This window comes from Penicillium soppii, assembly GCF_028829465.1.
Source record: "Penicillium soppii strain IBT 18220 chromosome Unknown utg000010l, whole genome shotgun sequence".
NCBI lineage: Eukaryota > Fungi > Ascomycota > Eurotiomycetes > Eurotiales > Aspergillaceae > Penicillium > Penicillium soppii.
Window position 1 is genome coordinate 3,591,218 of NW_026643240.1, and position 25,146 is coordinate 3,616,363.

Here is a 25,146-nt window from a genome sequence, read left to right on the forward strand (position 1 = left end):
GATATTCAAATCGATTTCCAGCCAAAATAGCAACACAGTCCGAAGGCTGTACCCCAGAGCAGAGTAAAGCCCTTGCTACCAATTTGCCCCGCTCTGCAAGTCGAGAATAAGAGAGTCGAACACCCTGCCATGGAAAAACAGCAATATCCTTGGAGCCAAACTTGGCTGCTTGATTATTGACGACATCGGCCAAAGTAGTTGTAAGCCAAAGCAGCGAATCGACAGACCCTTTTACAAGCGCACGGCGAGATTCCATATCCATATAGAAAGTGTTCTGAAATTATTGCTAATCTAAGAAGTCGAGTACGGCTCTATACAATATCCAGTGGGTGGGAACCTTGTGCGGTCTAATGGGCTTACTCACTTGGCGAGTACGTGGCAGCTGAATGGACATGGAAAGCACCGGATTGGAGAAATAAACCCAAAAAAACTAAAAAAAAATATAGGCACGGGTCTTCATCGGAGTCTCCGTTAAGCAAGGGCTGGAATCATGCATTTCGCTCATGCAGCGCCCGCGCTAACGATACTAGGTTAGATGGCGCATCGTCTTGTCCCACGCAGAGCTCGATTAGCTGCATACTATTAATTCCAGGCTTTGCACATAAAAATGGATGTCTGTGATGAAGTGGCTTACCTGTAATGCTGAATAGTCGGTGAAGCTTTCACGACGCCACAGAGCTTCGAGCTGCTTGGTTGTTTCGACGCGGTGAGTTTCGTAGCTGCCTGGCGCCGCACCAAAGACTGCAGGAAGAAGTCGATGGTTCCATGGCTGGATGTCATTGTACGGCTGATTTTCCCCATGTATCAATCGCTCCACGGTGTAGCCGTTGTTGCATATGATGAAGCTTAAAAAAAGAAATCAGCAGCCCGATGTGTAATCTTGGGTGCGAAATTGATTGTTACTCACATCATAGGTCTCAGACAATTGCGAATAATAGTACTTAGTTCTTGGCATCCACACTGGAAGCTGCCATCTCCAATGAAGAGAATTGTTCGTCTGTGCTTGTTGTCGGAATCCCGAGCTGCCAGCGCGGCTCCTTGACATGCGCCTATAGTGTACCCAATGCTGGACCATAGGTACTGGGCAATGAATATAGCGTCATGGGGAAGGGTCGTATTCCATATCCCAAAACTTGATGTCCCTGTTTCTGTAAGAACAATATCTCCTCGCTTCAGCCATTTCCCAAGATTCATCCAAAACCAGTCGTGTGTAATAGGGCTTTGCTTTTCGGTCATAATTTCGGACGACCGTGAAGGATTGGGCCACAGATTATTGAGAAAAGCGGAAAATTCCCGAAAGCATGACAAGAGTGGATATCCAGATTTATATCCGGCTATGCTTTTCGCAGAAAATTGCTTTTCGCTCGTGTTGGTATCAACGCTGGTGAGACACTGGCGCTGATGGCTGATATCAACACAAACAATTTTCTTCGCTGTAGAGGTGTTCGCTCGCAATGAACCTTTACCAATCGAAAGGGTTAATGCGCTTAAGACATTGCTCGCATAGACTCCTTCAAACGGTTGGCCCTTTACCGTGGTCCTTGTTCTCTGAATCTCAATCAATCTCGTATGATCAACGATCCCACTGAAACCGGATGTGCTAAGATCCGATTGAATATTGCCGACGCAGATAACTAGATCAACTGTTTTCATGACATTAAGAACATGCGAAGTCGAACATGAGCCGACATACAGCCCAGCAAAGTGTGGAAGGCTCGCATCGACAATCCCTAGACCCGAGGCTGCGACAAGTACAGGAACTTCAAGATGATGCAGAAACTCGTCTAATTGCTGTTTTGGGCCATGGAGAATTCCGTATCCTCCGACTAGTATTGCAGGATTGGTAGCCTGTTGTATTTCGTCGACCATTGCGTCTACCACGCGTCGGTGCTCAACCATGTCGTCCTGGGGCATTGTCCGATCCAGGACAGGTTGTTCGTTTAATAAATGATGTGGGATTGGCACAAGAGCCATGTCGCACGGAATGAACATAGTCACGGGACGACTTTGAATCCAACATGTCTTGATTGCTTCGTTGATTAACGATGGTGCTGTTTGTGCATTGTCGATGTTAACAGTCATACAAGAGACTTTGCGACTCATTTCTTCAAAGACAGTGAAATCACCATCGCCCAAAGAATGGTGCACGCAGAGTCTATTCTTTTGTGCTTGTGTGCTTGGCTTAGCAACAATGTGAACAATAGGCACATATTCGGCATATGCGCCTGCTATAGCATTCAATGCGGATAGCTCTCCAACGCCTATGACTGTCATCAATGCTGACATCCCGTTGACGCGTGCATACCCATCTGCGGCATAGCCTGAATCATTCAATCGACATAGTCAGTAAATACGCAGTAGATCTCCAGGCATCACGGAATCAGCGATCAAGGTCATACCAGCATTGAGTTCATTGCAGTTCCCAACCCATCCCAGGCCGCACTTTCCCACATAATCGAGAGCTACCAAGTTGAAATCACCTGATTTCTTAAGGTCAGTCTTATTGGTATAGTGTTGTTTCTTCAGAGTCCTGTTTCTTACCAGGGACCCCGTGCATAGACTTGATGCCGATTGCCTTGATTTGAATACACAGGTACTCGAAAAGATCAATAGTTTGAGAGTTATCAGATTCTATCATCCTGAGGAATTGTGTAATCATATATTCTCTAGTATCTCTCACGGCCAAGTAGACCTTTTATTACTATTTATGTACGCAAAGTGAAGGTACAGCTTACATCCAAGTGGTAGACCCACAGCGGTCAATTTGATCGCTTGGTTCTGCATTCTAGATTTCCAGGCCTTCTTCGACGATGGGAAATAAATCTCTTCCAACGCAACACGTATCTCAGTTGGCGATGCCACTACCCAGCGTCATCTCGCAAATTGCGGTAAATCTCAAAACTCAATGTTTTCCACCGTGAGCTTCTCCCTTACTTTCTTGGTCGCATCTAAGTCGCACGAAGGCGCCAGATCATGCATGATGGATCTCCTCGGCATTCATGGCATTGGTGGCTGATCAGCTACGCCACCGGATAAGACGAGAGAAAAAGCGGCAATATGGCCCGACTCAATCCGGAGCTGAGCGCGTCGGGGTCGGTCTACGACTGAAACAGAGTTCAAACACGAAGATACCCATGAATTATTTTTAAGTGCGATATCCAATTTGGGGTTCTCAAGCCTATCCTGATGGGCCTTTTGCACTCATTCACGGAGATATTTAAAGCGATGTTCGTACGGTTTAGTATAGCCGAACGGCAAATTAGCCATAACGCTGGGTGGAGAAGGTTTTAAAACCATTTACATCTACCACAACATTTGGTGAGTAAGTTCTGACGAGAAATATTGCCGACAAGAGAGGTAATCTGGGAATTACGGTTGATAGGATTTCTATATGGTGTTTAGGAAGTCTAGAAACGGCTGATTTCGGAAGTTTTGTAATGTCACGATATTAGGGGAATTTAGCCGCTAACTATGTATTCAAACGGAAAATTTAAGAAAGTTCAAAAAGAGCCGGCAAGATACGGAAATGAAAACGAATGGATATTACTGAGAGCATGCGTTGCTATGACATGTCGCTAGACTTTTAGAATGGGATGAATGTATTGTCTCTTGCAACCCTATATATCCGTGGATTGAGTCAAATTTCGTCGTTCAATTGAAACCTTGAGCCCGTATGATGGCCCTGTTGATCACCTTAGCCGCAGAAATGACATTTTCAGCAGACATAGGGACTTCGTGGCCCCTGTCATGAATAAACACAGATCTAGTTTCCTCATTGCATGCCTGCATCGCCAGTTGAGCATTTTCCTTGTCTGGGTCGCTGATTCCCCAAATATGAGCTGTGGGTATATCAAGAAGTCCATCAATAGCGACAGGATCAAAAGGGACTATAGATTTTGCAATCTGGTCACTATAATCCAGGAGCCGACCGGCATTGGAGAAGAAAATCCCGACTTTGAAAGGAAGCTCCACAGACTTGTCACGTTTTCTCTCCCAGGCTTTGTTGATCATCCATGACAATACGAATGTTGCCCCCAAACTAAACCCTATAACGCCGTCGTAGGGCCCCTCGACTTCCAAATAACGGTCAAGATGATGGACAGCGGTCAAGCAGGTCTCTGGTTGGGTTGGATTGCAATAAGCAAATGTTTCCTCCTCGGAACGCATGAACTCTTTTAGAGCTATTCTCTTGTTAGATTCCTCACATATACAATTATAGTGTTAGTCAAACCTTTGTCCATTTCCCATGGTAATGTTCCATCAACGAAGTCATAGCTGTGGCCATCACCAAGCTCATATCGAATTGCGGCTTCAAAAATATGTTAGCAATGTCTGAATTTGTTGATGAAAGGGTCTACCAACCGGTTTGCTGTTTAAATGTCTGTATTCACAGACCGCTCATAGTCAGAGCTTTTGTCTTTCGGGGAGCTAGGCAAGAGCGGTTATCATTTCTCACCTCAGAGTTGGTACCAATGCCATGGAAGCTATTTGGGCTATTAGCAGAATGTTTTCAAATTGAGAATTGTGAGGTAAATACCATAAAAAGTGCATTTTGATTTCTCGGAGGGCAGCTGTGGCTAAGTTGCGCGAACAGCTGTTGGTTTTACCTTAGTACTACTCCGTAAAACCCGAGGGATAAATTGCGATATTGTCGCAAATTGGATATATCTTTATCAAAAGGTCAACCCAACATAAGCAGACCTGATCTGACGTGTCATGAGTGATCTGTATCCATAAGATAGCCGGAACTTCCTTTTTCCTTTCAATAATTACTTCTTTCGTGTCAACATCTCCACTTGAGATGATACTCCAGCTGCAACTTGAGAACTATTCCAAATTATCTCGTAAGCGATGTATAGAGACTAGCCGAGAGGCATAAAATTGCGATAAAATTGTCCAGACAAGCGAGGCCGAACTATAATTCACTTCTGGAAAACACGAAATCTCACTGCATGCACAGATGGTGCCAATAATCCACACCGCTATTGATCTCTCCACTGGCAGCTGACGACTGTAAGGATACTTAATCTCCACGCATCGTATTATAACTGGCAGAATCTAGTCAAATATGCAAACACAATCTATTGGCACATATATGTTGTAGTATTTGGTTTGCCTCCGATGGAGCTTATGCACGGCGCGTTGGAGTGGGGTATGAGTCGGAGCTGACCGCCACTGGTCTGAATGAACAGGTGGTAGTGTATGCACATTGGCGAGAAGATAGGACATACTAAGATGGCTTAGTGCATAATGAATTATTAAGTCTCATCTGATCGCTCGGCTTCTTGAAGTAGCGAATTTCCGACGTTGAATCCTTCTTTCTTCGTTTTGACCAAGGCCAAGATGGCAGAGCCAGAGAAAAATTTGCCCGCATTAGCGATTGTTGGACTCTCACTAAAGTTCCCCCAAGATGCTGTCTCCGCCGAATCATTCTGGAATATGATCGTGGAGGGCAGATGTGCTTCAACAGACTTCCCTGCAGACCGGCTAAATATCGATACCTATTATAACCCAGACACAAGTCGACTTGATACTTTATCCCAACGCGGAGGCCATTTCATGACGGAGGATGTTGGTCTCTTTGACGCTCCATTTTTCTCCATCACCGCCGCGGAGGCAGAGGCCATGGATCCCCAACAACGACTTGTTTTGGAGACGGCATTTCGAGCACTAGAAAATGCAGGAATGACAATGCAGAGTATTGCAAAGTCAAAGACCTGCGTTTTTGCCGGCGCATCTAGCCACGATTATCTCATTATGAAGGTAAAGGACGCGCAGAGTCTACAGAAATGGGACATTACCGGAACTACTTCGAACATGGTACCAAACCGCATCAGTTGGTTTTTTGACTTAGTTGGACCCAGTGCTGCCATTGACACGGCATGTTCAAGTAGTTTAATGGCGCTTGACATGACTTGCCAGTCGATTTGGAGCGGTGTTTCCACAATGGTATGTATGGATTCAAGTCTCAATTCATAGATCGCTAATGAAATGACTAGGGCTTAGCCGTTGGGAGCAATCTTCTCATAGCGGTCGACACAGCACTGATGATGAACAATTTGGGTCTTCTCTCCAAGGATAGCCGCTGTTACAGCTTTGATGAACGTGCCAATGGGTATGCTCGCGGCGAAGGAGTTGGTGTTCTGGTCATCAAGCCTTTAGAAGATGCATTGCGCGATGGAGACACAATTCGATCGGTCATAAGAGCCTCTGCTTCCAACCAAGATGGAAAGACTCCGGGTATCACGCAGCCAAGCCCGGAGATGCAAGCTGAATTAATTCGAAAAACTTACCAGAACTCGGGACTTGACATGGAACAGACGCGGTATTTTGAGGCGCATGGAACCGGTTCGTGGACAATCCTACTTGAAACATCGCACTCTAAACTGATACGTCATAGGAACTGCTGTCGGCGATCCAATTGAGATCAAAGCCATTGGATCAGTATTTCGCCCGCACCATTCTCCAGACGATCCTTTGTACATGTAGGTGTGACAACTCTTTTTTTCCCAGTGAATCTGTATTAATGCCAAGTCCAGAGGTTCTGTCAAGTCAAATATCGGACACCTAGAAGGTGCCAGTGGAATTGCGGGTGTTATAAAAACAGTACTCGCACTGGAGAAGGGTGTTATTCCCCCAAATAGTGTGAACCTTCAAACCCTCAACCCCCGAATTGATGATGAATTTTTCAACACTAAGGTAAGCCCGACACTCAAGACATGGTTCCATGTACTTAACAAATACAGTTCCCGCAAACTGCTCTCCCTTGGCCTTCGGACGGACTTCGACGAGCATCCGTAAATTCTTTTGGTTATGGAGGCTCTAACACCCATATTGTTATGGATGATGCATGCCACTATTTGAAGGAAAGAGGACTACAAGGCAATCACAGCACAATCATCTCATATCAGTCATCGATGTGCAAAGAACAAAATGTGGCCGAGGTGGATGGTGAAGAGATCGGCCAGGATGAAACGATCAAGATACCGAAAGACTCACCTAAGCTACTCGTTTGGTCTGCGGCAGATGAGAAAGGCATTCTCCGAATTCAAAATACTTGGAAATCCTCCTTCTCTGCGGCCTCCACGTTTGATGAAGCGGGAACCAAATTTCTAGATAATTTGGCTCACACATTGTCAGCTAGAAGAACCCCTTTCTCCTGGAGGACATTTGCTGTCTCTCGTCAGTCGGACAGCTTGGCTTCATTGTCTGACAAATTCTCGTCAGCCGTCCACGCTCGTACATCACCAACCATGGCCATGATCTTCTCTGGGGTAAACTTGATCTGGTTGTCTTCATGGTTCAAGCTCATGCTAACGAGTCTGTAGCAAGGAGCGCAGTGGTTTGCAATGGGCCGGCAGTTGCTCGATATCTATCCGGTATTTGTGCAAAGCATTGAAGAAGCGGGGGATTACCTTAAGACTTTGGGCTGTGAATGGATTCCAATGGGTGAACGCAACATCTCCCATACTAAACGCTAGCTACTTGCTGACAGCATACTCCAGATGAGCTAAGGCGAAGTGAGTCCACTTCCAATGTTAACAAGACCGAGTACAGCCAGATTCTGTGTACTATAGTCCAAGTGGCCTTGGTGGACCTGCTCCGCTTTTTGGACGTGGTTCCCAGGGCTGTGCTAGGTCACTCTTCTGGAGAAGTGGCAGCCGCGTGAGTTCCATCCAATTGCCTTGATATATTCAGACTGACTCTATAAGCTACTGCGCCCGTGGGATTACCCGACAATCTGCCTGGAAAGTATCATATCATCGAGGCAACATGAGTAGCACGCTGGAGAAGACCAGCGAGTTTAAAGGATCGATGCTTGCAGTGGGGCTTTCAGAGCAGGACACAATGTCCTATATCGAAGAAGCCAGCAAGCAGTTTGATGAGGTCAAACTCAGTGTCGGCTGTATCAACAGCCCCAAGAGTGTCACAGTTACAGGAGAGGTGTCACAATTGAATGCTCTCAAGATTATACTCGACCGAGATCATGTGTTTTGTCGCAAGCTCAAGGTCAACCTGGCCTACCATTCCTCTCAAATGAATGAGATTGCCCCACTCTACCTTGAAGCTCTAGGTAAGTTGGAGGACGATTATTCAAATGTCAGGGACTGCCCGGAAATGGTCTCTTCTATTACTGGAGACTGGATCAAGCGAGGAGAGGCTGCCCAGGCGTCGCATTGGGTCAATAACATGATCTCCCCAGTGCGTTTCTCTGGCGGGCTTGCCACACTTTGTTCAGGGGCGACTTTGAACGCCCACAAGAAGCTCGACGGCAGCCACCGCAAGACAATGCCGATTGATCATATAGTTGAGATTGGGCCACACTCCGTTTTGCAGGGCGCCTGTAAGGATGTGTGGAAAACACTCAAAATTGACAACCCCCCAAAATATCTTTCGTTATTGGTACGCGATATTTCCGCTTCGGATACTGCTTTTTCTGTGTTTGGCAACCTATATGCTGCGGGCTATCCAATAAACTTGACCCGAGTGAACGGACAAGAATTTGCAAAGCACGGTACGCTCAAGTCCTTGTCCGATCTTCCTGAGTATCCCTTCAATCACGACGTGCGCTACTGGCATGAGAGCAATCTAAGCAAAAATGAACGGCTTCGCACCATTGGTCGGAACGACTTGTTGGGAATTCCCGATTCCACCGGAAATAAATTCGAGAGACGATGGAGGAACTTTGTGCGAGTGTCCGAGATGCCTTGGACCAAGGATCATCAAGTAGGTCTACCGTGTTCATCTTGAAAGCATTCGCTAAACCTCAAAAAGATTGACAACACGATTCTCTACCCCGGCGCAGGCATGTTGGTAATGGCCATCGAAGCTGCCAAGCAGGTTGCCGAGCAAGGCAGACCCATCGATGGCTTCAATATTCAGGAGGCTAAGTTTCATGCCGCTATGAGAGTTCCTCCTGGTGCACACGGAATCGAGACAAACTTTTACCTCCGCCCTGCAAAGGGCATGGAGTCAAAGACCTCCAACTGCTTCGAGTTCCGTCTCTGCACATTGGGAAATGAGGTATGGACTGAGAATTGCACTGGCATCGTCCAAACTGTGTATACCCCCAACGACACCAATCCCGAGATTGAGAGACGACACGAAGAGGAATTGTGGAACTCCCAAATGGAAGCATATTCCGATGCTGTGAAAGCATGCACATTGCCCGTCGATGGCTCATCTTTGTATGACCAATTGCAAAGGTCAGGCTATGGCTATGGGAATGCTTTCCAGCTGATCAAAACAGCTTCACTCAGTCCCGAGCAGCCGTGTGTTATTGCGAACGTAGAAAGATTCTTATCTTCTGCAGGGGAGACTATCCATCCAACGACTCTAGATGCTATTCTTCAGACCTCAATATGGACGACCGTGACTTCTGAAACAGACAGCATCCCTACCGCCATTCCAACCTCCATCGAGAGTCTGTGGGTTTCCAGTCAATTATTTGGTACCGAATCGTCTAAAATTCTGAAAACGCATGCTACACGCAGCAAGGAATCAACTTTCCTTGGGGCCTCTGTAGAAATTGTCGTATTTGATGAAGCGCTGCAAAACACTCTTATATCTATCCAGGGGCTTGGGACAAATGTTGTTAGCGAAGAAACTTCCATGGATGCTGAAGTGGCCACAGCAGATCTCTGCTACCTCTTCGAATGGAAGCCCGACCCCAGCTTACAGAGCAACATGGAATTGATGGCTCTGTGCAAAAAGGCACATCCCAAAATGGCAGATCCAGAGGACCTTTTCACCGATTTGGATTTCGTTCTCATGGCTCGCATTACTTCAACACTTGAAACTTTATTCAAGGAGGACATCAAGCCCATGAAGCCACATCTGCACAATTATGTGGACTGGATGAAACATCAGCAAAGCATGCTGAAGCAAAGCCAACATCGGTTCCATGCAGAGGCTTGGAAAGGTCGTCTCACTGATGTCGACTTCGTTGATGCGATTGAGACACGGTTGTTGAACGTGAACAAACGAAGCTCGCTCTATATTTCTGTGGCTCGCAACCTGCTCGCTCTCCTCGCTGGTGAAATAGATATTTCGAATTTCTTATCCGAAGGAGAGAAGCTGAAAGAGTTTTACTATGACGAGGTCTGTCTTTTTTTCATACTGTTATTGTTCTTGCTAATTAGAAAGCTAGCTCCATGAGTCCCACGGTCTCAAACAATTCGGTACATACCTCGATCTTCTAATCCATGTCAACCCCAGGATGCAGATCTTGGAGATTGGTGCTGGTTTCGGGTCTATGACAAATGTCATGATCGGAGTGCTCGGGGGTGCTAATCAGTCCTGTGACAGACGGTACGCTCAGTGGGACTACACTGAGATCTCTCCATCGTTATTTGCTGGATCACAGAATCAATTCCGTCAAGATGGCAACACAATCAATTTCAAGCATATGGATATTCAAACAGATCCTGAAAAACAGGGGTTCAAATGTGGAACTTACGATGTCGTCGTCGCTTGCCTGACACTTCACGTCACCGCGGATCTCAAGGCCATATTGCGCAACGCTCGAAAACTTCTCAAGCCACAAGGAAAGCTCATGTTGTATGAGAAAGCTGCTCCCAATTATCGTTCCGCGTTCATATTCGGTCTTCTCGAAGAATGGTGGTCAAGTTCGGAGCTCTATCGCACGCTTGGGCCATGTGTCGACGAGCGCAAGTGGAATGAGCTTCTTCTAGAGACGGGTTTCTCCGGCTTGGATCTTCTTTTTGCAGACTATGAAGGTCCCATTCCCCATGAGTGCGGTATGCTAGTCTCCACAGCAGTCGAGGAAATACCGAAAGGCTATCTGATGCCGCAAATTGAACTCGTCTACAATGATGCTGAGTTGGCCCAAAAAGAACTCGTGCAGTTGCTTGTCAAGGACCTTGAAAATGTGGTGGACACTCCCATCATTTGTTCTTCTCTTCAGGAGGCAGTGGAGAGGCAAGCCGAGGATCCACTCCTTCGCATCGTTCTTCTGGAGCTCCAGGGCCCCATTCTGCCCGATATCAAGCCAGAGCTATTTGGACAACTCCAGGATCTTCTTTCTTCAACAGCGGAGATGCTCTGGGTGAACCAGGGCGGAGGCATATTTCCCTCGCAGCCCCACTCTCGTCTTGCGGAAGGACTGTTTCGCGTGCTGAAGACGGAGAACAGCAAGCGAGGACTTCACCTGCTATCACTTGAGCCGCAGACTTCCCTGACAAGTACACAACATGGCCATATTACGAACATCATCAAACTCTTGTTGTCACCGGAGAGAGTGAAAGCAGATATGGAGTACATCGAGCATGAAGGAATTTTGAATGTCCCCCGCTTAGTCCCTGCCGAATCATTAAATGAGAATATCTCACTCATGTCCAGCTCGCACCAGTCCAAAATTCAGGATTTCAACTGTCAGATTCCATTGCAGCTCAACGCTGCATCCCCGGGATTGCTCAACGGTTTCGAATTCATCGAGGATCAAAGTGCATATATCCCCCTCAAGCCTGATGAAGTCGAAATCCAGGTCAAGTGTGCAGGGATCAACTTCCGTGATGTTCTGATTGCAGTGGGTCAATTGAAGGCCAGCCATACTGGATCTGAGTGGTCTGGAGTCATCAGTCGAGTTGGTGATGCCTGCAGCAGATTGCAAATTGGCGATTCTGTTGTTGGTCTACATAATGGGTGCTTTTCAACTTCGATTCGCATGCTGGAAAGTGGCCCTATTGTCAAAATTCCGCCTGGTATCTCATTCGCAGATGCTGCAGCGGTGTCGGTAAATTTTGCCACTTCATACATTGCACTGCACAATGTGGCTCGGATCCAATCTGGTGAGACTGTTCTGATCCACTCGGCATCTGGAGGCACCGGTCAAGCAGCAATCCAGATCGCCAAGAATGCCGGAGCAACCATCTTCGCAACAGTTGGCTCTGAGAGTAAAAAGAAGCTTCTGATGGATGTTTACAACATCCCCGAATCCCATATATTCTCTAGTCGGACCACCTTGTTCTCCAAGATGGTCAAGCATCGAACTGGCGGAAAGGGTGTGGATGTTATCCTCAACTCCCTAGCCGGAGATAGTCTGTTCGCATCCTGGAAATGCATCGCGCCATATGGCAGATTCTTGGAGATTGGAAAGAGAGATATTCTTTCTAATCAGAGACTCCCGATGCTGAAGTTCTTGGAAAATGTCTCATTCAGCGGTGTCGACTTGGCTGTCATGTCTGTTGAACGACCCTGGATATGCACGGCGGCTCTGGAGACGGTCTTTCATATGATTCAAGACGGCAAGGTTCATCCATCTCAACCTATTAATGTATATGGTGTTGGCGAAATGGAGAAAGCATTCCGTGTTATGCAAAGCGGTCAGCATATTGGTAAGATGGTACTTGAAATGCGTGGCCATGATCAGGTGAAGGTAAGCGTATCTTCGTTCTTTTTCTTTCCCAGTAACTCAACATCCCTAGACTGTATTGAAGACACGTGTGCCGTACTCGTTGGATTCAAATGCGACATTCGTGATATCTGGAGCAATTGGTGGTCTTGGGCGAAACATCGCGTGCTGGCTGGCAGATCGTGGAGCTCGCCATCTTCTTCTTCTATCACGTTCAGGTGGAAAAACCGAAAAAGCCAAAGATCTTATCAAAAGCCTCGAAGAGAAGGGTGTCAAAGTCCTGGCTCCCATCTGTGATGTCTCAGACAAAATATCAGTTAATAACGCTCTCGCTCAATGCCGCTCGAATATGCCACCGATCAAGGGATGCGTTCAGGCAGCCATGGTTTTAAGAGATGCTCTCTTCGAGGGTATTTCCCATGAATCCTGGCACGATTCGCTGGGTCCCAAAGTCCAAGGGTCCTGGAATCTTCACCAAGAACTTCCCCAAGGGATGGACTTCTTCATCATGTTGTCCTCCATCGCCGGTATCTTGGGTACCACCGGACAGGCCAACTATGCAGCTGGAAACACTTTCCAAGATGCGCTGGCTCGGCACCGCGTCGGACTGGGTGAAAAGGCCACTTCTCTGGACCTTGGAGTTATCAACTTCGCCGGCGCCGTGGTAGAAGATGCCCAACTCCATGATATGTGGATCAAAAACAGTGGTCTTGACCCGGTAACGGAAGCACATGTCCACGGCCTGCTTTCAACATACTGTGATCCAGGTATTAGTCAGGCCACGGCATTGGACTGTCAGGTTGTTGTTGGGTTGTCGCCCAGTGCAATGTCTAGCAACGAGCAATGGAGGGGCGAGCGCCTTCTCCAACACCTGATCACAAGTACGACACCTGGTGGCAGTGAGCAAATGCAAGGCATTACCAAGGGGCCAGCTTCACTCCTTAGGGCGGAGTCTTTGGCCGAAGCCAATGCAGCTGTCACCGAACTCTTTGCTCAGAAGCTCTCTACGTCCCTGGGTATCGCGATCGCTGATATTGACACCAACAAGCCTTTGCACCAGTATGGGGTGGATTCTCTTGTTGCAGTTGAACTGCGTGGTTGGATTTCCAAAGAGCTGCAGGCCGAGCTGGGGGTGTTTGAGATCATCGGGGGAGCAACGTTGACCTCAGTTTCGCAACTCGCTACGAGGAAAAGCAAACTGGTCAGACTCTCAGATAAATAGAGCTAAGCTTAGCAAGAATGTTACACTTTCGTTCAGGGCTAAACTTTTAGTAAATGTTCCTTATTTGTTTAGAGAGCGTTATACTATGGCTACCTTTAACCATCTTAGGTTTTACGAAGATTTCGCCTATTCTCAACGAGATTTAGAGTCAAATAATCATCCCTTAGATCTAGACATCGACTAGCTGAGCAAACCATTGATAGTAGTAAGTCTAGGAAGGTTAAATAAAGCTGAAATGACCTCGCATATCTACATTTTGTTTCTGGGATCCTATCGCAGTTAGACTTGATACTTTTAGGCAATGAGGATGGATATAATACTCCCCGGCGACCAAGCCATCATTGCTCCAGTCCCTTTAGCTGAGGTGGTAGTCGGAAAAAGTACGAGGATTCCCCAGTCGCCGATATCACTCATTTTGTTGTTCAGTGAGTCTCATCCAAATCTTCCATTTGTGTTCTCCGAGCGTGGAAAGAATCATTTCAACGTCAGTTAACCGTCCAAGTCTTAACACTAAGAGGCTGGAATCAATCATGCACTATATGCATATGATTATAACAAACCTTGACCATTCTGGATTTTTTGTGGAAATATTGTGTCAAAGACGTTTTTCGCCGATGACAAATAACTTCATTGGCTGAGTTACGCAATGGCCCTATCGAGGGGTCGAATATCAAGCCGAGAATTCAAGTTTATCAAGCCATAGCCTGTTGAAATGCTGAAATTCTTTGGGAATCCTGCTAGAGGATAAATCAAACAAGGCGTCCAGCGCTGTGAGTTGCTGTTCCCCCTTTGGGTGATAGACTGGTTGTTGTCATTTCGGACTTGTCGTCGCGAATAGGGATAGACTATGCGTCAAGGCGAGCGGCAGCGGAGCAGCGCCTCAAAGCATAATTGTATCAAGGGCCATGCGTTGAGGTTGGTTGAAACGAATTAGGGCATTCAATCTGAAAGGCCATATATATTTGAAACATAAATTCAAGAATCCGCGTTTTATATACAGATTTAGATCATATTCTATGAAGGGCAAGACCAGCAAGCCCAACACCGGAACGAACTCCAACAAGCAAATCTACAACTTCGACTTCTCACTGAACCTTGGAGCCTCCAAAGGATCATAAGCACCAAGCCCAAGTGTATCAGAAGGCACAACACCATTATGGCCAGCCAACAGCCCACGCGTATCGAGGAGACTAGGATTGAGATCCTCAACACGCGTAGCACCAATCAACCGCATGTTCATCTCCATCTCATCCTTGAGCAATTGCATCGCCCGATCAACACCATCAAGACCATAAGCAGACATCGCATACAAGAATGGCCGGCCAATACCGATACCAGTTGCGCCGAGACACAACGCCTTGAGAATATCAGTTGCGCGACGCACTCCGCCGTCAACGTAGACTTCGATGCGCTTCTCCCAGCCCCGCTCACGGAGCGCAGGCATCACCTCAGCTAGTACTTCGATGCCTGAGCGGGCAGTCTCAAGCTGTCGTCCTCCGTGGTTGGAGAGGACCACACCGTCGCAGCCAGCCTCGACGGCGCGCAGGACGTCCTCAACGCACTGTACGCCCTTGAGCACGATCGGCATCTTGGTGATCGACTTGAACCAGGGGATGTCCTTCCATGACAGAGCGGGGTCGATGAAAGATGAGATGGCGCGAGCAGCGCCCTGTGACCGATCAATATCATCGCCGCCGGATTGGACATTCGAGCCGGGATCGGAGAACTTGGAGCGCATGTCCTTCTCGCGACGGCCGAGCTGAGGCGCGTCCACGGTAATGAAGAGGCCCTTGCAGCCGCGCTTCTCGGCGTGCTCGACGATTTTGCGCGTGATTTCGCGGTCTTTGTTTACGTATAGCTGCAACCATTGGACTTGGTCGCCTTGCTTGGCGTCGACGATTTCGTCGAACGAGCACGAGGCTAGAGTGGGGATCATTTGCACTACGTTGTGCCGGTGCGCGGCCTTGGTGAGGACTACTTCACCTTCTGGGTGGCCAAGTTTTCCGAGGGCGGTTGCTGTGACGTAGAATGGGATCGAGCATTTGGTGCCTAACATTGTTGTGCTCATATCAATGTGTTCCACATCAACGAGAATTCGGGGCCGGAACCAGATTTTGTGGAAGGCTGCATGGTTCTCGCGCATTGTCTGTCGGTGTTAGTAGGATTCAGATTGAGGTTGAAATTGGTTCCATGAAACTCACAATCTCGTCGTCAGCTCCGCTTGAATAGTATGCCCATGCGGTCTTCTTCATGACCTGGCGGGCCACCGCTTCAAAGTCCATCAGATTGTAGCAAGCCGCGAGGGAGGGCATGCGGGCAATGCGCTCTTGGCGGTCGGCCTCCTCCGGGTCAAAGGCCTTCTCTTCTTGTTCGACGGTGGCCATGTCCACCGGGCCCAGGTGTTTTGACGCATCCAAGAATTTGTCCAGGGTGTCGGGCGGGTGAATGGGGTCGAACTCTTCGGTCGCATCTTTGCCGGCATACTTGAGAATGATCTTCTGGCCACCGGGGTGTTCTATAACCGTCAATTTGGTGGCTTCTCAGGGTCAGAAAGAAGATAAATCTCGTACCAGGGAGAAATTCGGTTACATCATAGGCTTTTCCGTGCACGATGACCCAGCAGGAATCTTTGGAGTTATGTTCGGCGACCTTTGCGCCAGTGAGCTTGCTGTCGCTCATGATGGGAATTGGCGATTTATAGAATATACTATGGCATGTAAGGAAGAGGAAAAGAAAGGAACAAATAATTTGAAGAGGATTAGCAAAAAGATCTCGTGCTTGGGACCTCGGGATAAAAGAGTCCGGGGACAAGAAAGTTGCGGGGAGCTTCTCGGCCGACTCGTCCGGGTCGCACCTTAATGTTCCTTAGGTCCGTATGTGTGGCTACGGATATCCCGAATGTGTATATGAGTCTATATATATGTACTATATTTTAACTGAGAACTACATGTCTTGGATTCAGAGCATTGCGAGCATTGGAAAGAAAGTGGTCATCGGAGCCTCAGGCCTTCACTGAGGCTTGAGCCAGTAGCAACCGTCGCATTGTACATGCATGGCTTGTACTGCCGTTGGCCACCGCATTCTAATTTTAGACTAGTCCCAATATCATGATTGCAAACTATGGTTCCCTTGTCATGTGATCTAATCATGTGCAGCCAATTGTTTACATCGCATTTCTGAGGGTCTTCCTTTTCTCCTACACCGTACGTCGGATAGCATTCGCCCTTTTTTTTGATTCGTCAATGCATTGGTGTCAAATCAGTCCAGTCATCACTCTGAACTTCAAAAAGGGGGACTTTGGTTTGCATTTTACCTTGATCTGTTTTAGGAAATGGTTTGCCTTTGATTGGCTAAAATGACATATACTCATGCCGTAAAATATTACCTGGCTTTGTATAACCAACCACTGGTGTCTTTATTGATCCAGGTACCCAAAACCAATGCTGCCTGTAAGTACGTATGGTAGTCTACATATTGTGCACCAGAGCAAGGAGTCGAGTCCCTTCAATACCCACTCGGAGGCCCATCAATTAACCCTCGGAGCCTTCAGTCAAAAGCTCTTAGCCTTTTCGCTCTCTTACACCGAGATATCTATTCTTGATTATCTCATATACATCATCATGTCGAGCAAACCGCTAGCTCACTTTCGACTCCACCCTGCTTGTCTTTGATATTTAAACCAATGTGTTTGCGGATTCTACGGACTTTCGGCTATCGACAATTGCCGGCCTAAAGAGCGGTCTAACGTCCCCTCATGGCGCGCGACTTTTGAATCGTTATGACGCCTGGGCGAAGTCTAGCACGGCCTTGACCGTCCTATCCCGCGACACGGCGTCTGATTTATCTCTCTTGCCTTCAGTTGAGCCTCCCAGCAGACTTGACACGCTGTTGAACGCGTCCCCAATTTCCCCTCATAGATCCCTTTGGATTTTTCTCAAATTTGGGCAGTTTACCAACACATGGGTAGCTGTTTCTTATGCGCCGCACACGCACTGATCATCGTCGCGGAAGCCGACGATCCTGGCATTGGTGGATCACCAATTATAGCCCGTGCGTAGCTGTGCCAGTAGGTACGCTCGGCCCCTGACCGGTAGGGTGCTATTAATTTTTCGCAGGTGACCGCCTTTGGTAGATGTTTTCCATTCCCGCTCCCACTGGGCGTGGATGGTGTCTCGGAAAAGCGCCCTCTTCCTTGTCGGCAACGGGCTGAAGGGGCGTTTTTTGCCCGGGCTTGCCGCGTCCTTGGCCAGCCGATCTGCTGCGTCTTTCCCTGGGTTGTCGCAGTGTCCAGGTATCCATTGGAGACTGAGCGCGATTCCCTTTGCTCAAACTTCATTATTTGAATCAAAACGGCCGCAGTGCCTAGTAGAATCCGAATATAAGCTTTGGCATTTAGATTTATAGGGTAATTCACAATGAGCAGATACCACCACATTCACGTCGGCCACTATGCGGAATTCAAGTATTTTTGACTGCTATTAATTGATTTTCCGAAGGGCATTCTAAGCTCGTGGATTAGCCAGTAGAGATTTTTTTTCCAGAATGCTGAGATAATAGTCGATATATGAGTCCCTCAGGTATATATTGAGCCTCGTGATTTCGCCAATTGTTCTCTAAAAGTCATAAAACTTTCGGCCTCCAACTTTTCCCTACATAAGTTCGATTCTGGTCCGGCTGCGCTGCATTTAGTCAAAGCGGACCTGAATACTGCCCTGACTTGCTCTTTAAGACAACGCACGTCACTATCCCGCGCCGGGAAAGCAGTTATCCATTCAGCCTTTCGGACATCCTGTAGATCCTTAGGTGGGTGCCATAGACAGTGCGCGAGCTAAGCAAGCATTTCCACCTTGAATAATAATTCTGGCGATTCCTGGCTGAGGCAAATCATAGTAAATTTTTGGATCTCATTTTCCTGATGAACCTATCATCATTGCTCAAAACGGAGAGTGTATGACTAATTAAAGATGTCCTTATTAGCACTGGCTGGGTCACTATGAAGTCAAATAGTGTCGAATTTCAAAGCTATATGATTGAATGTGCGAGCTCGTTAGGTCAAGAATTGGAACATCCGACGGGCGCATTGCTTCTACCACTAGTCCAGCTTCAAAACATGGCCGATGTCAATTATCGCAATCTTTCAACTGTTGATAACACTATACGTAACCACATGAATGGCCTAGATATTGAAATGAAGGTTCAATCCTTTCAAGCCGAATTCAAGCGGTGGAAGGATTCGCTTCCAATCGTATGTCAGCAACCAAGTAAGTTCGGTTAATCGAAAATGTAATGGAACCAATGCTAACGTGCAACAGACGGGATGAACCTAGCTTGCGAGGTTGCTTCCATGCATGTCTACGAGATGGATCTCGTCAATATTTGTGCCCCGAAAAAGCGACAAACGACGAATCCTTGCAAACATTTAACAAGCTCATCTTTTACTTCTCAGATTCGCCTGGAAGTGCTGTTTCTCGGTTTGAAATCGGCGGGGCAGCTTGCTCAGAATTTCCTCTCCATCCCAATATCTGAATACGGCAGTCTGTCTTACATACAGTGGTCTAGCATCATATATGCTATCACCATCATTTATAGACTGACAGTCGGGATTCCCCAGCTTCGTGACTGGGATATTCGAGTTGCGCGAAGGACAATTGACTTTGAGTGTGTTCTAGACGCATTCTGCAGTCGCTTCAACAGTGTATCGCTTTGTGGTCGCGACTTATTGGAGAATGGAGACTTATTCTCGATGATGGGGTCAATCTTTGAAAACATCAAGCAGACCTACGACAGGGTCAAGCAGTTGCCGCAGAATGATAGTGCAGACGACAACAGCCCAGTTCATGCCACTAGCTTTCCGCCCTCTACGCTCGAATAGTAGCACCCGTACCCTACATTCCGATGCTGAAGGACAGACCGGTCAGGATGAAGACCAGGCGAGACAAGGGGCTACCAAACAACCACATCTTCTTGCACATCTTAGTGACAGAACACTCATCATTTTTGGACACTTAGGTGATTCATGCATTGCTTAGTCCATTCTTGTTCCGTATCATATGCGCAACTATATTACACCGCTAAGTTTAGAAATTTCTAGACATTTCTGTGATGGGTTGATGTGCGGATAGTTATCGAGTGCAGAAGTTGTCATCATAGTTATAGTTATTCTTACAGTCATGACCATAGGGATACCATACCGGTTTTTCTACCTCCATTAAACCCTTACCTAAGTAGTGGAGCGTGGAGTCTTATGCGGAGAAGAAATAGAGCGTAGGATTAGTGAATTCATGTATAGCTAAATATATTCGCTATTATCGGAAGGGCTCCACTGCTAGAATCCCCTTCGCTCAAAAATTGATAAATGTTCGTTGCTTTTTCTCGCAGTTCTTTTTAAGATCGACCTACGTACGTGATTTATGAGATGCAAAACTTTAGAGCGGTGGCTAGTCGGAGATAAATACTTCGTTTCCTCCTTGACCTTTCTACGTATTAATCACTCTCCTCAACCCTTAAAGCGTTAGAACCTTCACCGGTGAAAAGACAGCGCCACATTCTTTTGCTCATTTATTGATCGATCGAAACCATGACAGGTCCTAATCTCTTCCCCTGTCCAGGAATGACGCATGGCAAGCGTACTCTCGTCTTTATTGTTGAGAATAAGACCACTCATGATTTGTGCAAGCCGTGGGTCTCGGTTCCAGTAAATGACCAAGACTTGTCCGAAGGCTTCAATTACATCAATTTTGGGCAGTTCAATAATTATGCGGCACAATGGTTACACAAGAATCTTCCCCAGACGGACCAGCCGTTCCAGTGCCTTGCATATGCGGGTCCCAAGGATCTCCGCTACCCTATACTGGCCCTAGCCGCTGCAAAGCTGCAAAAAGTGGTATGTATCATCATAGGGTACCTCTATCACTAGTACAAACGCTGATTGAATCTAGTTGGTACTGCCTTCGCCACTGATTACCGTCGATGCCCAAGCGAGAATTCTCGATGCCAAGAACTGTGCTCTGTACCTGCGGCCTTCCTCCATAGCAACATACGTCGACTCCATCATAAAAGAAACACCTCATGTCCAAGCAATGTCTGTTCCGGACACTGACGAATTCATGAACTAGACCGAAGCACGAACATATACCTACCGGAAATCCTGGGAACAAGGAAAAGATGATCCTTGGCTTGTTTCCCACACATCGGTAACGACCTGTTTGTTGTCCATCCAAATTTTTTCAAGTGTATATACTAAAGCCCCAGTGTAGGTTATCCGAAGCCATTGACATACACCCAGAGGATTATGGCCCTGGTTGATGTTGTGGTGGCAACCGCAGATGCCGAAGAATAATTCGTCAACCACTTTGCCAGAAAAAGGCTGTACAGGCCGCTACCATCTTTGTACATGCGTCATCCTGTTTCATTATCTCACAAAAGCCTCTACTGACATCAAAACAGCTGGTTGGAATGGTCTTATTGCTATCTATGACTACCTACGTGGACACGACCTTGGTCATAGGTCCGGCTCTGCCACCAGACCCTAACACCGTCATAGATATTCTGAAATACGGAAAGGTCGGGGTTGCCCTCCTGACGCCCGCAATTATCGAGGAATTCTGCTTGACAACTACTGGCACTGATGCTCTACGAAAGCTCGAATCGGTTCATTATGCCGGCGCGCCTCTTTCAGCCAAGACCGGGAATCTATTGGTCTCTCATACTCTGGTTATTCCTACTATCGGCAGTACTGAGTCTGGAGGATACCTTACCGCAGCGCATGACAAAAGAGAGGCTTGGGACTACGTGGCTTTTTTCGACTCACGCCAGCGCAGTTTTCGAGCACCGCTTTGATAATCTGCACGAGCTGGTCTTCGTGCGCAAGCTAGATTCTAATTTGCAGTCTATATTTCAACTATATCCAGACTTTTTTCGGTATCCGACCTCGGATCTATGGATTGAACATCCAGTTCACAAGGGCCTGTGGGAGATCATCGGTCGCAGTGATGACTATGTGACTTTTAGTCATGGAAAGGGACAACACGCTTCGCGTCTTGAGCCTGGCATTGAAGCTCATCCCGAAATCAAGTCGACATTGATTAGTGGGCATGGCGAGGCGGCACCGGGACACCTCGTTGAGTTGCATCGTGATTTGGTAGATACTGATGGCCGTGATCAGCTCATTGTTTCTTTACAGCCTAACATTAAGAAATTTAATGCCCATGTTCACGATTGTGTGAACCTTTCTGCAGATCGAATAATTATTGTGACGAAAGAGAAGCCGTTCACCCGAACTATCTAAGAAAGCGTTACGAGGATGCAGACCTTGAAGCTGTATAATAAGGAGGCTTCCGCCCTTTGTATTTAGCTCCAAAGTGAGGGCAAGCGATATGAAATGCATTTTGGAGCTCCATGCATGGGCACTGAGATTGCTATATTTTTATCTGGATGGATGGCCATTTCAACCATAGGCTATAAAAGTCAATTTGTATCGATCCGAGTCTGTTGATTTCAAGCTAAGCACCAATATTCTGAATAACTCGCAAGTAACCATCGAAACTCCAATAACCTCAACCGGTATTTAATGCTGGTGAGGCGGCAAGTTGTCCAAATATTTGTCCAAATATAAGTTTCATCCTTCCGCGGGACAAGCATTTCCTCGTAACCAACTGGCCCACTATACTTGCTACTTGAAATCCGAAATTTGTTCGTCACAGTATTTTATAAACTTTATCGAAGCTCCTGTTCCGCCATCCCCTGCAGGCTTCATCGCGCGCATCAGTTCGGTGCTCGGGTTGGGATGGAATCGCCCCCAAGGTACTATATAACGTCCTCCATCAGAGATAGTGGGTGTGCTCGATAGTCCAGCCCAAAGCTCAGTGTAAGCGCCCATCCGTGCAGGGTAAAGCAGGGGGGCCGCTAGGAAAGGCACCCACGGAGAAATGTGACGAGTGAGAGCCGTTTTCAAATTTCCAGGGTTTACGACTAGACTCAAGATATCGCTAGGACCCGCTTGAGTGGCAAGCGCGTCGGCGAGGAACCAGTTGCCGACCTTGCTAATCTCGTAATATCGTTGTGGGGATGCGTTTGACTGTAGAACCTCCTCAATATCCACAGACTGCTTTGAAGCTGACATGTCGACAGCAATTGAGGACGTCCAGATCACTCGTACAGAAGCAGCTGGTTCGGTTGCAGCAGTATGCGTCAGTGTTGGTAATAGCAGTTGTGTGAGGAGATGAGGCCCTAGGCAATTTGTCGCCAGCTGGAGTTCATGGCCCTGTACAGAGATCGAGCCGCGCGGGGGGTTGGAGACGCCAGCGTTGTTGAAAAGAGCATCGAGCCTGGACTCCGCAGCAGTGAAGGTATCCACCGTGGATTTGATACTTGTCAAATCATCGAGGCGGAGAGGAAGGAATGAAATCGTTCCACCTGAAGAGGGGTTGGCGTCTTTGACACGCGCGATGGCATCCAGGGCTTTTTCCTCTGAGCGACCGGCAAGATAAACTTTGCCTCCAGCTTTATAAAGAATTATGCATAGCTCCAATCCAACTCCGGAGTATCCACCAGTGACGATAAAGACCTTGCCGTTTTGGTTGGGTAGATTGGCTTCAATCAAGGAGGGAGCAGGTGGGAAGAACTGGGACCAAGTGGACCCCATAGTTAACACAATCGACTTGATGAACTTCAACTATCAAAAATACCTAAGAATGGGACAGGGCTTACAAGTCCTAGAAAGATATAGGATGGTATATATTTCAAGACCCGCGGACTTCTCTGCGTGTGATGTCAGCGGCTCGTGCCCCTCTTTAGGTTGTCAGTTGGCAGGCGCCCTCACACTTCCGTGCGAGTCGAGCTTTGGGCCGGTTTTCACCCAGTATACGTAGTTCGATTGCTTCAACGGTTTCTCTTCTTCCTTTTCCTTCTTCATATCATCATATCATTTCTTTCTGGGAATCTCGAGTTCCATCGTAAAGTGTCTCACAACGACTGTAACCTTGGAAATTCAGCGCCCTTTTTACAAGGTTGATTGAACATATACCTAGGTATTGGCCGATGTTGATACCACTAGCTCTGGAGTAACCTACTACTTTGAGAAAGATCCATCGCAAAAATAGCGGTGATATGACTGCTCATTGTCTGTCAACACTTACATCCCAAAGCTGGGTTGTTTCACAATAGGACAATGCCACTGACCAACAATCCGAACATAAAGCAATTACAAGGGGTGCGGGTGCGGCGACACGATCATGCAGTTCTATCGCGAATGTTTCCGTTCAGACCTTCCCGCATACTTGAACAAAATTTAGCAATGAAAGCTCGCAAAGACTTGTATCAACTCAAATATCCGATTGCCTACATGCACTATCGGTTAATTACCTGAGTCATTACTATACGCTGTATAAGACGAAGTGGGCGATCATATGACCTTCGGGCCCTAGGGCTAATAAGTATATATATATGTAATGTATGCTGCATTACTTACTTAATTTTCCCAACATGAGAGCTTTCACTTCACCCTTGGCTGTATATTTCATTCTACTTGCATATCAACAGAGCCAACGGCAACGAATGATTGATTGGCTATTGACTTTACTCTCGTCCAATATACTTGCTGACATTATTCACCAGTCTATTTTTGTGTACTGCGTTCAGAAACGTCTAGAACAATGCCATAAATGAAAAGAATGTCAGATCGGCCATAATAAAGCACGGTTGGCAGCGATCTACATTCCTGGAACACAATACAGATTTGGAATGTTCATCAATGAGGACGAATAGTGTTTAGGAAAGAGAGGGGAGACGCCTGAGGCAGTAAGGATATCACGTGCAGTAATACGTCATTCCTCTCAGGAGCTTCAGAACCAGCAAAAAACAAAAAAACATTTACTTAGACAACAACACTGTCAGCAATTTGGTGGGAATAAAGAAAACACACTGCAAATTAATTTGATCGCTCGCATCAAGACATAAGAAAGTAGTGGGGACCAAGGCTTAACCACTATCCTACCACAAATCCGCGATGATGGCTGACAGCGCCACCGTCGATCCCATATAAGCTTCAGCTCAAAACCCGGTTTTGAGCTCAAATAATAAAAACATGGCAAGATAATAGACCACCTTGGCCACTATCCAGGAGAATAACAATCGGCATCCATGTGAGCACTTTGCCCGGCCGTACTGACGCATCCTTTGGCTCCCCTACGCGACGCCCTGGCGTTACCGGCGCCTCCGATCCCCACCTCCGCCATTTCTCCATGGCACGAAATCCCCCCCATTTTTGCCTCGTGGCTGCCACTTACGTCGTTCTCCGGGGATGAAGGGGTCGCACTGTTCAAATGTACCATGGATATGGAGCCGTTGGAATTCTGCTGCGGAAAGGGCTCATACAATGTAAAGCGCATGGCGGAACCCAGGTGTTCGGGATTGCCACTATTATTTTTTGAATGCAAACTCTTAAATGGGTGTTTTATGGAGAGCCTATGTAGACGCATACCACGATAACACCAGTTATATCAACCACGGATAATGCACCCGTAGGTCGAATCCAATGCCCATGGCGACGAGC

At 47.1% G+C, this 25,146-nt stretch overlaps 9 protein-coding genes across 9 annotated transcripts; 4 read left to right on the top strand and 5 right to left on the bottom strand.

Annotated features, from left to right (window-relative positions):
- Window positions 1–903: 903 nt before the first annotated feature.
- Window positions 904–2,286, bottom strand: N7529_012033 (pyruvate decarboxylase; the record flags this gene model as incomplete). The annotated part of the gene is made up of 1 exon (XM_057247559.1): window positions 904–2,286. One exon carries the CDS (start codon window positions 2,284–2,286, stop codon window positions 904–906), a length of 1,383 nt encoding a protein of 460 aa, XP_057092908.1.
- Window positions 2,287–3,651: 1,365 nt separating this feature from the next.
- Window positions 3,652–4,551, bottom strand: N7529_012034 (uncharacterized protein; the record flags this gene model as incomplete). Its single annotated transcript, XM_057247560.1, has 5 exons — window positions 3,652–4,181; window positions 4,232–4,309; window positions 4,363–4,381; window positions 4,457–4,484; window positions 4,538–4,551. 5 exons carry the CDS (start codon window positions 4,549–4,551, stop codon window positions 3,652–3,654), a joined length of 669 nt encoding a protein of 222 aa, XP_057092909.1.
- Window positions 4,552–5,343: 792 nt separating this feature from the next.
- On the top strand, window positions 5,344–13,595 carry N7529_012035 (type I polyketide synthase; the record flags this gene model as incomplete). The annotated part of the gene is made up of 11 exons (XM_057247561.1): window positions 5,344–5,949; window positions 6,000–6,348; window positions 6,401–6,485; window positions 6,540–6,699; window positions 6,747–7,274; window positions 7,329–7,449; window positions 7,506–7,665; window positions 7,713–8,727; window positions 8,776–10,101; window positions 10,151–12,397; window positions 12,447–13,595. The coding sequence occupies 11 exons, from the start codon at window positions 5,344–5,346 to the stop codon at window positions 13,593–13,595; spliced, it is 7,746 nt and encodes a 2,581-aa protein (XP_057092910.1).
- A 1,069-nt stretch (window positions 13,596–14,664) lies between these two features.
- Window positions 14,665–16,274, bottom strand: N7529_012036 (L-lactate dehydrogenase (cytochrome); the record flags this gene model as incomplete). The annotated part of the gene is made up of 3 exons (XM_057247562.1): window positions 14,665–15,741; window positions 15,797–16,110; window positions 16,166–16,274. 3 exons carry the CDS (start codon window positions 16,272–16,274, stop codon window positions 14,665–14,667), a joined length of 1,500 nt encoding a protein of 499 aa, XP_057092911.1.
- A 1,270-nt stretch (window positions 16,275–17,544) lies between these two features.
- On the bottom strand, window positions 17,545–17,931 carry N7529_012037 (uncharacterized protein; the record flags this gene model as incomplete). Its single annotated transcript, XM_057247563.1, has 1 exon — window positions 17,545–17,931. The coding sequence occupies one exon, from the start codon at window positions 17,929–17,931 to the stop codon at window positions 17,545–17,547; it is 387 nt and encodes a 128-aa protein (XP_057092912.1).
- A 657-nt stretch (window positions 17,932–18,588) lies between these two features.
- Window positions 18,589–19,467, top strand: N7529_012038 (uncharacterized protein; the record flags this gene model as incomplete). Its single annotated transcript, XM_057247564.1, has 2 exons — window positions 18,589–18,856; window positions 18,908–19,467. 2 exons carry the CDS (start codon window positions 18,589–18,591, stop codon window positions 19,465–19,467), a joined length of 828 nt encoding a protein of 275 aa, XP_057092913.1.
- Window positions 19,468–20,172: 705 nt separating this feature from the next.
- N7529_012039 (uncharacterized protein) lies at window positions 20,173–20,710 on the top strand (the record flags this gene model as incomplete). The annotated part of the gene is made up of 2 exons (XM_057247565.1): window positions 20,173–20,478; window positions 20,534–20,710. 2 exons carry the CDS (start codon window positions 20,173–20,175, stop codon window positions 20,708–20,710), a joined length of 483 nt encoding a protein of 160 aa, XP_057092914.1.
- A 49-nt stretch (window positions 20,711–20,759) lies between these two features.
- On the top strand, window positions 20,760–21,882 carry N7529_012040 (AMP-binding enzyme; the record flags this gene model as incomplete). Its single annotated transcript, XM_057247566.1, has 4 exons — window positions 20,760–20,788; window positions 20,881–20,992; window positions 21,042–21,327; window positions 21,416–21,882. The coding sequence occupies 4 exons, from the start codon at window positions 20,760–20,762 to the stop codon at window positions 21,880–21,882; spliced, it is 894 nt and encodes a 297-aa protein (XP_057092915.1).
- Window positions 21,883–22,266: 384 nt separating this feature from the next.
- N7529_012041 (steroid dehydrogenase) lies at window positions 22,267–23,238 on the bottom strand (the record flags this gene model as incomplete). The annotated part of the gene is made up of 1 exon (XM_057247567.1): window positions 22,267–23,238. One exon carries the CDS (start codon window positions 23,236–23,238, stop codon window positions 22,267–22,269), a length of 972 nt encoding a protein of 323 aa, XP_057092916.1.
- Between the last annotated feature and the right edge of the window lie 1,908 nt (window positions 23,239–25,146).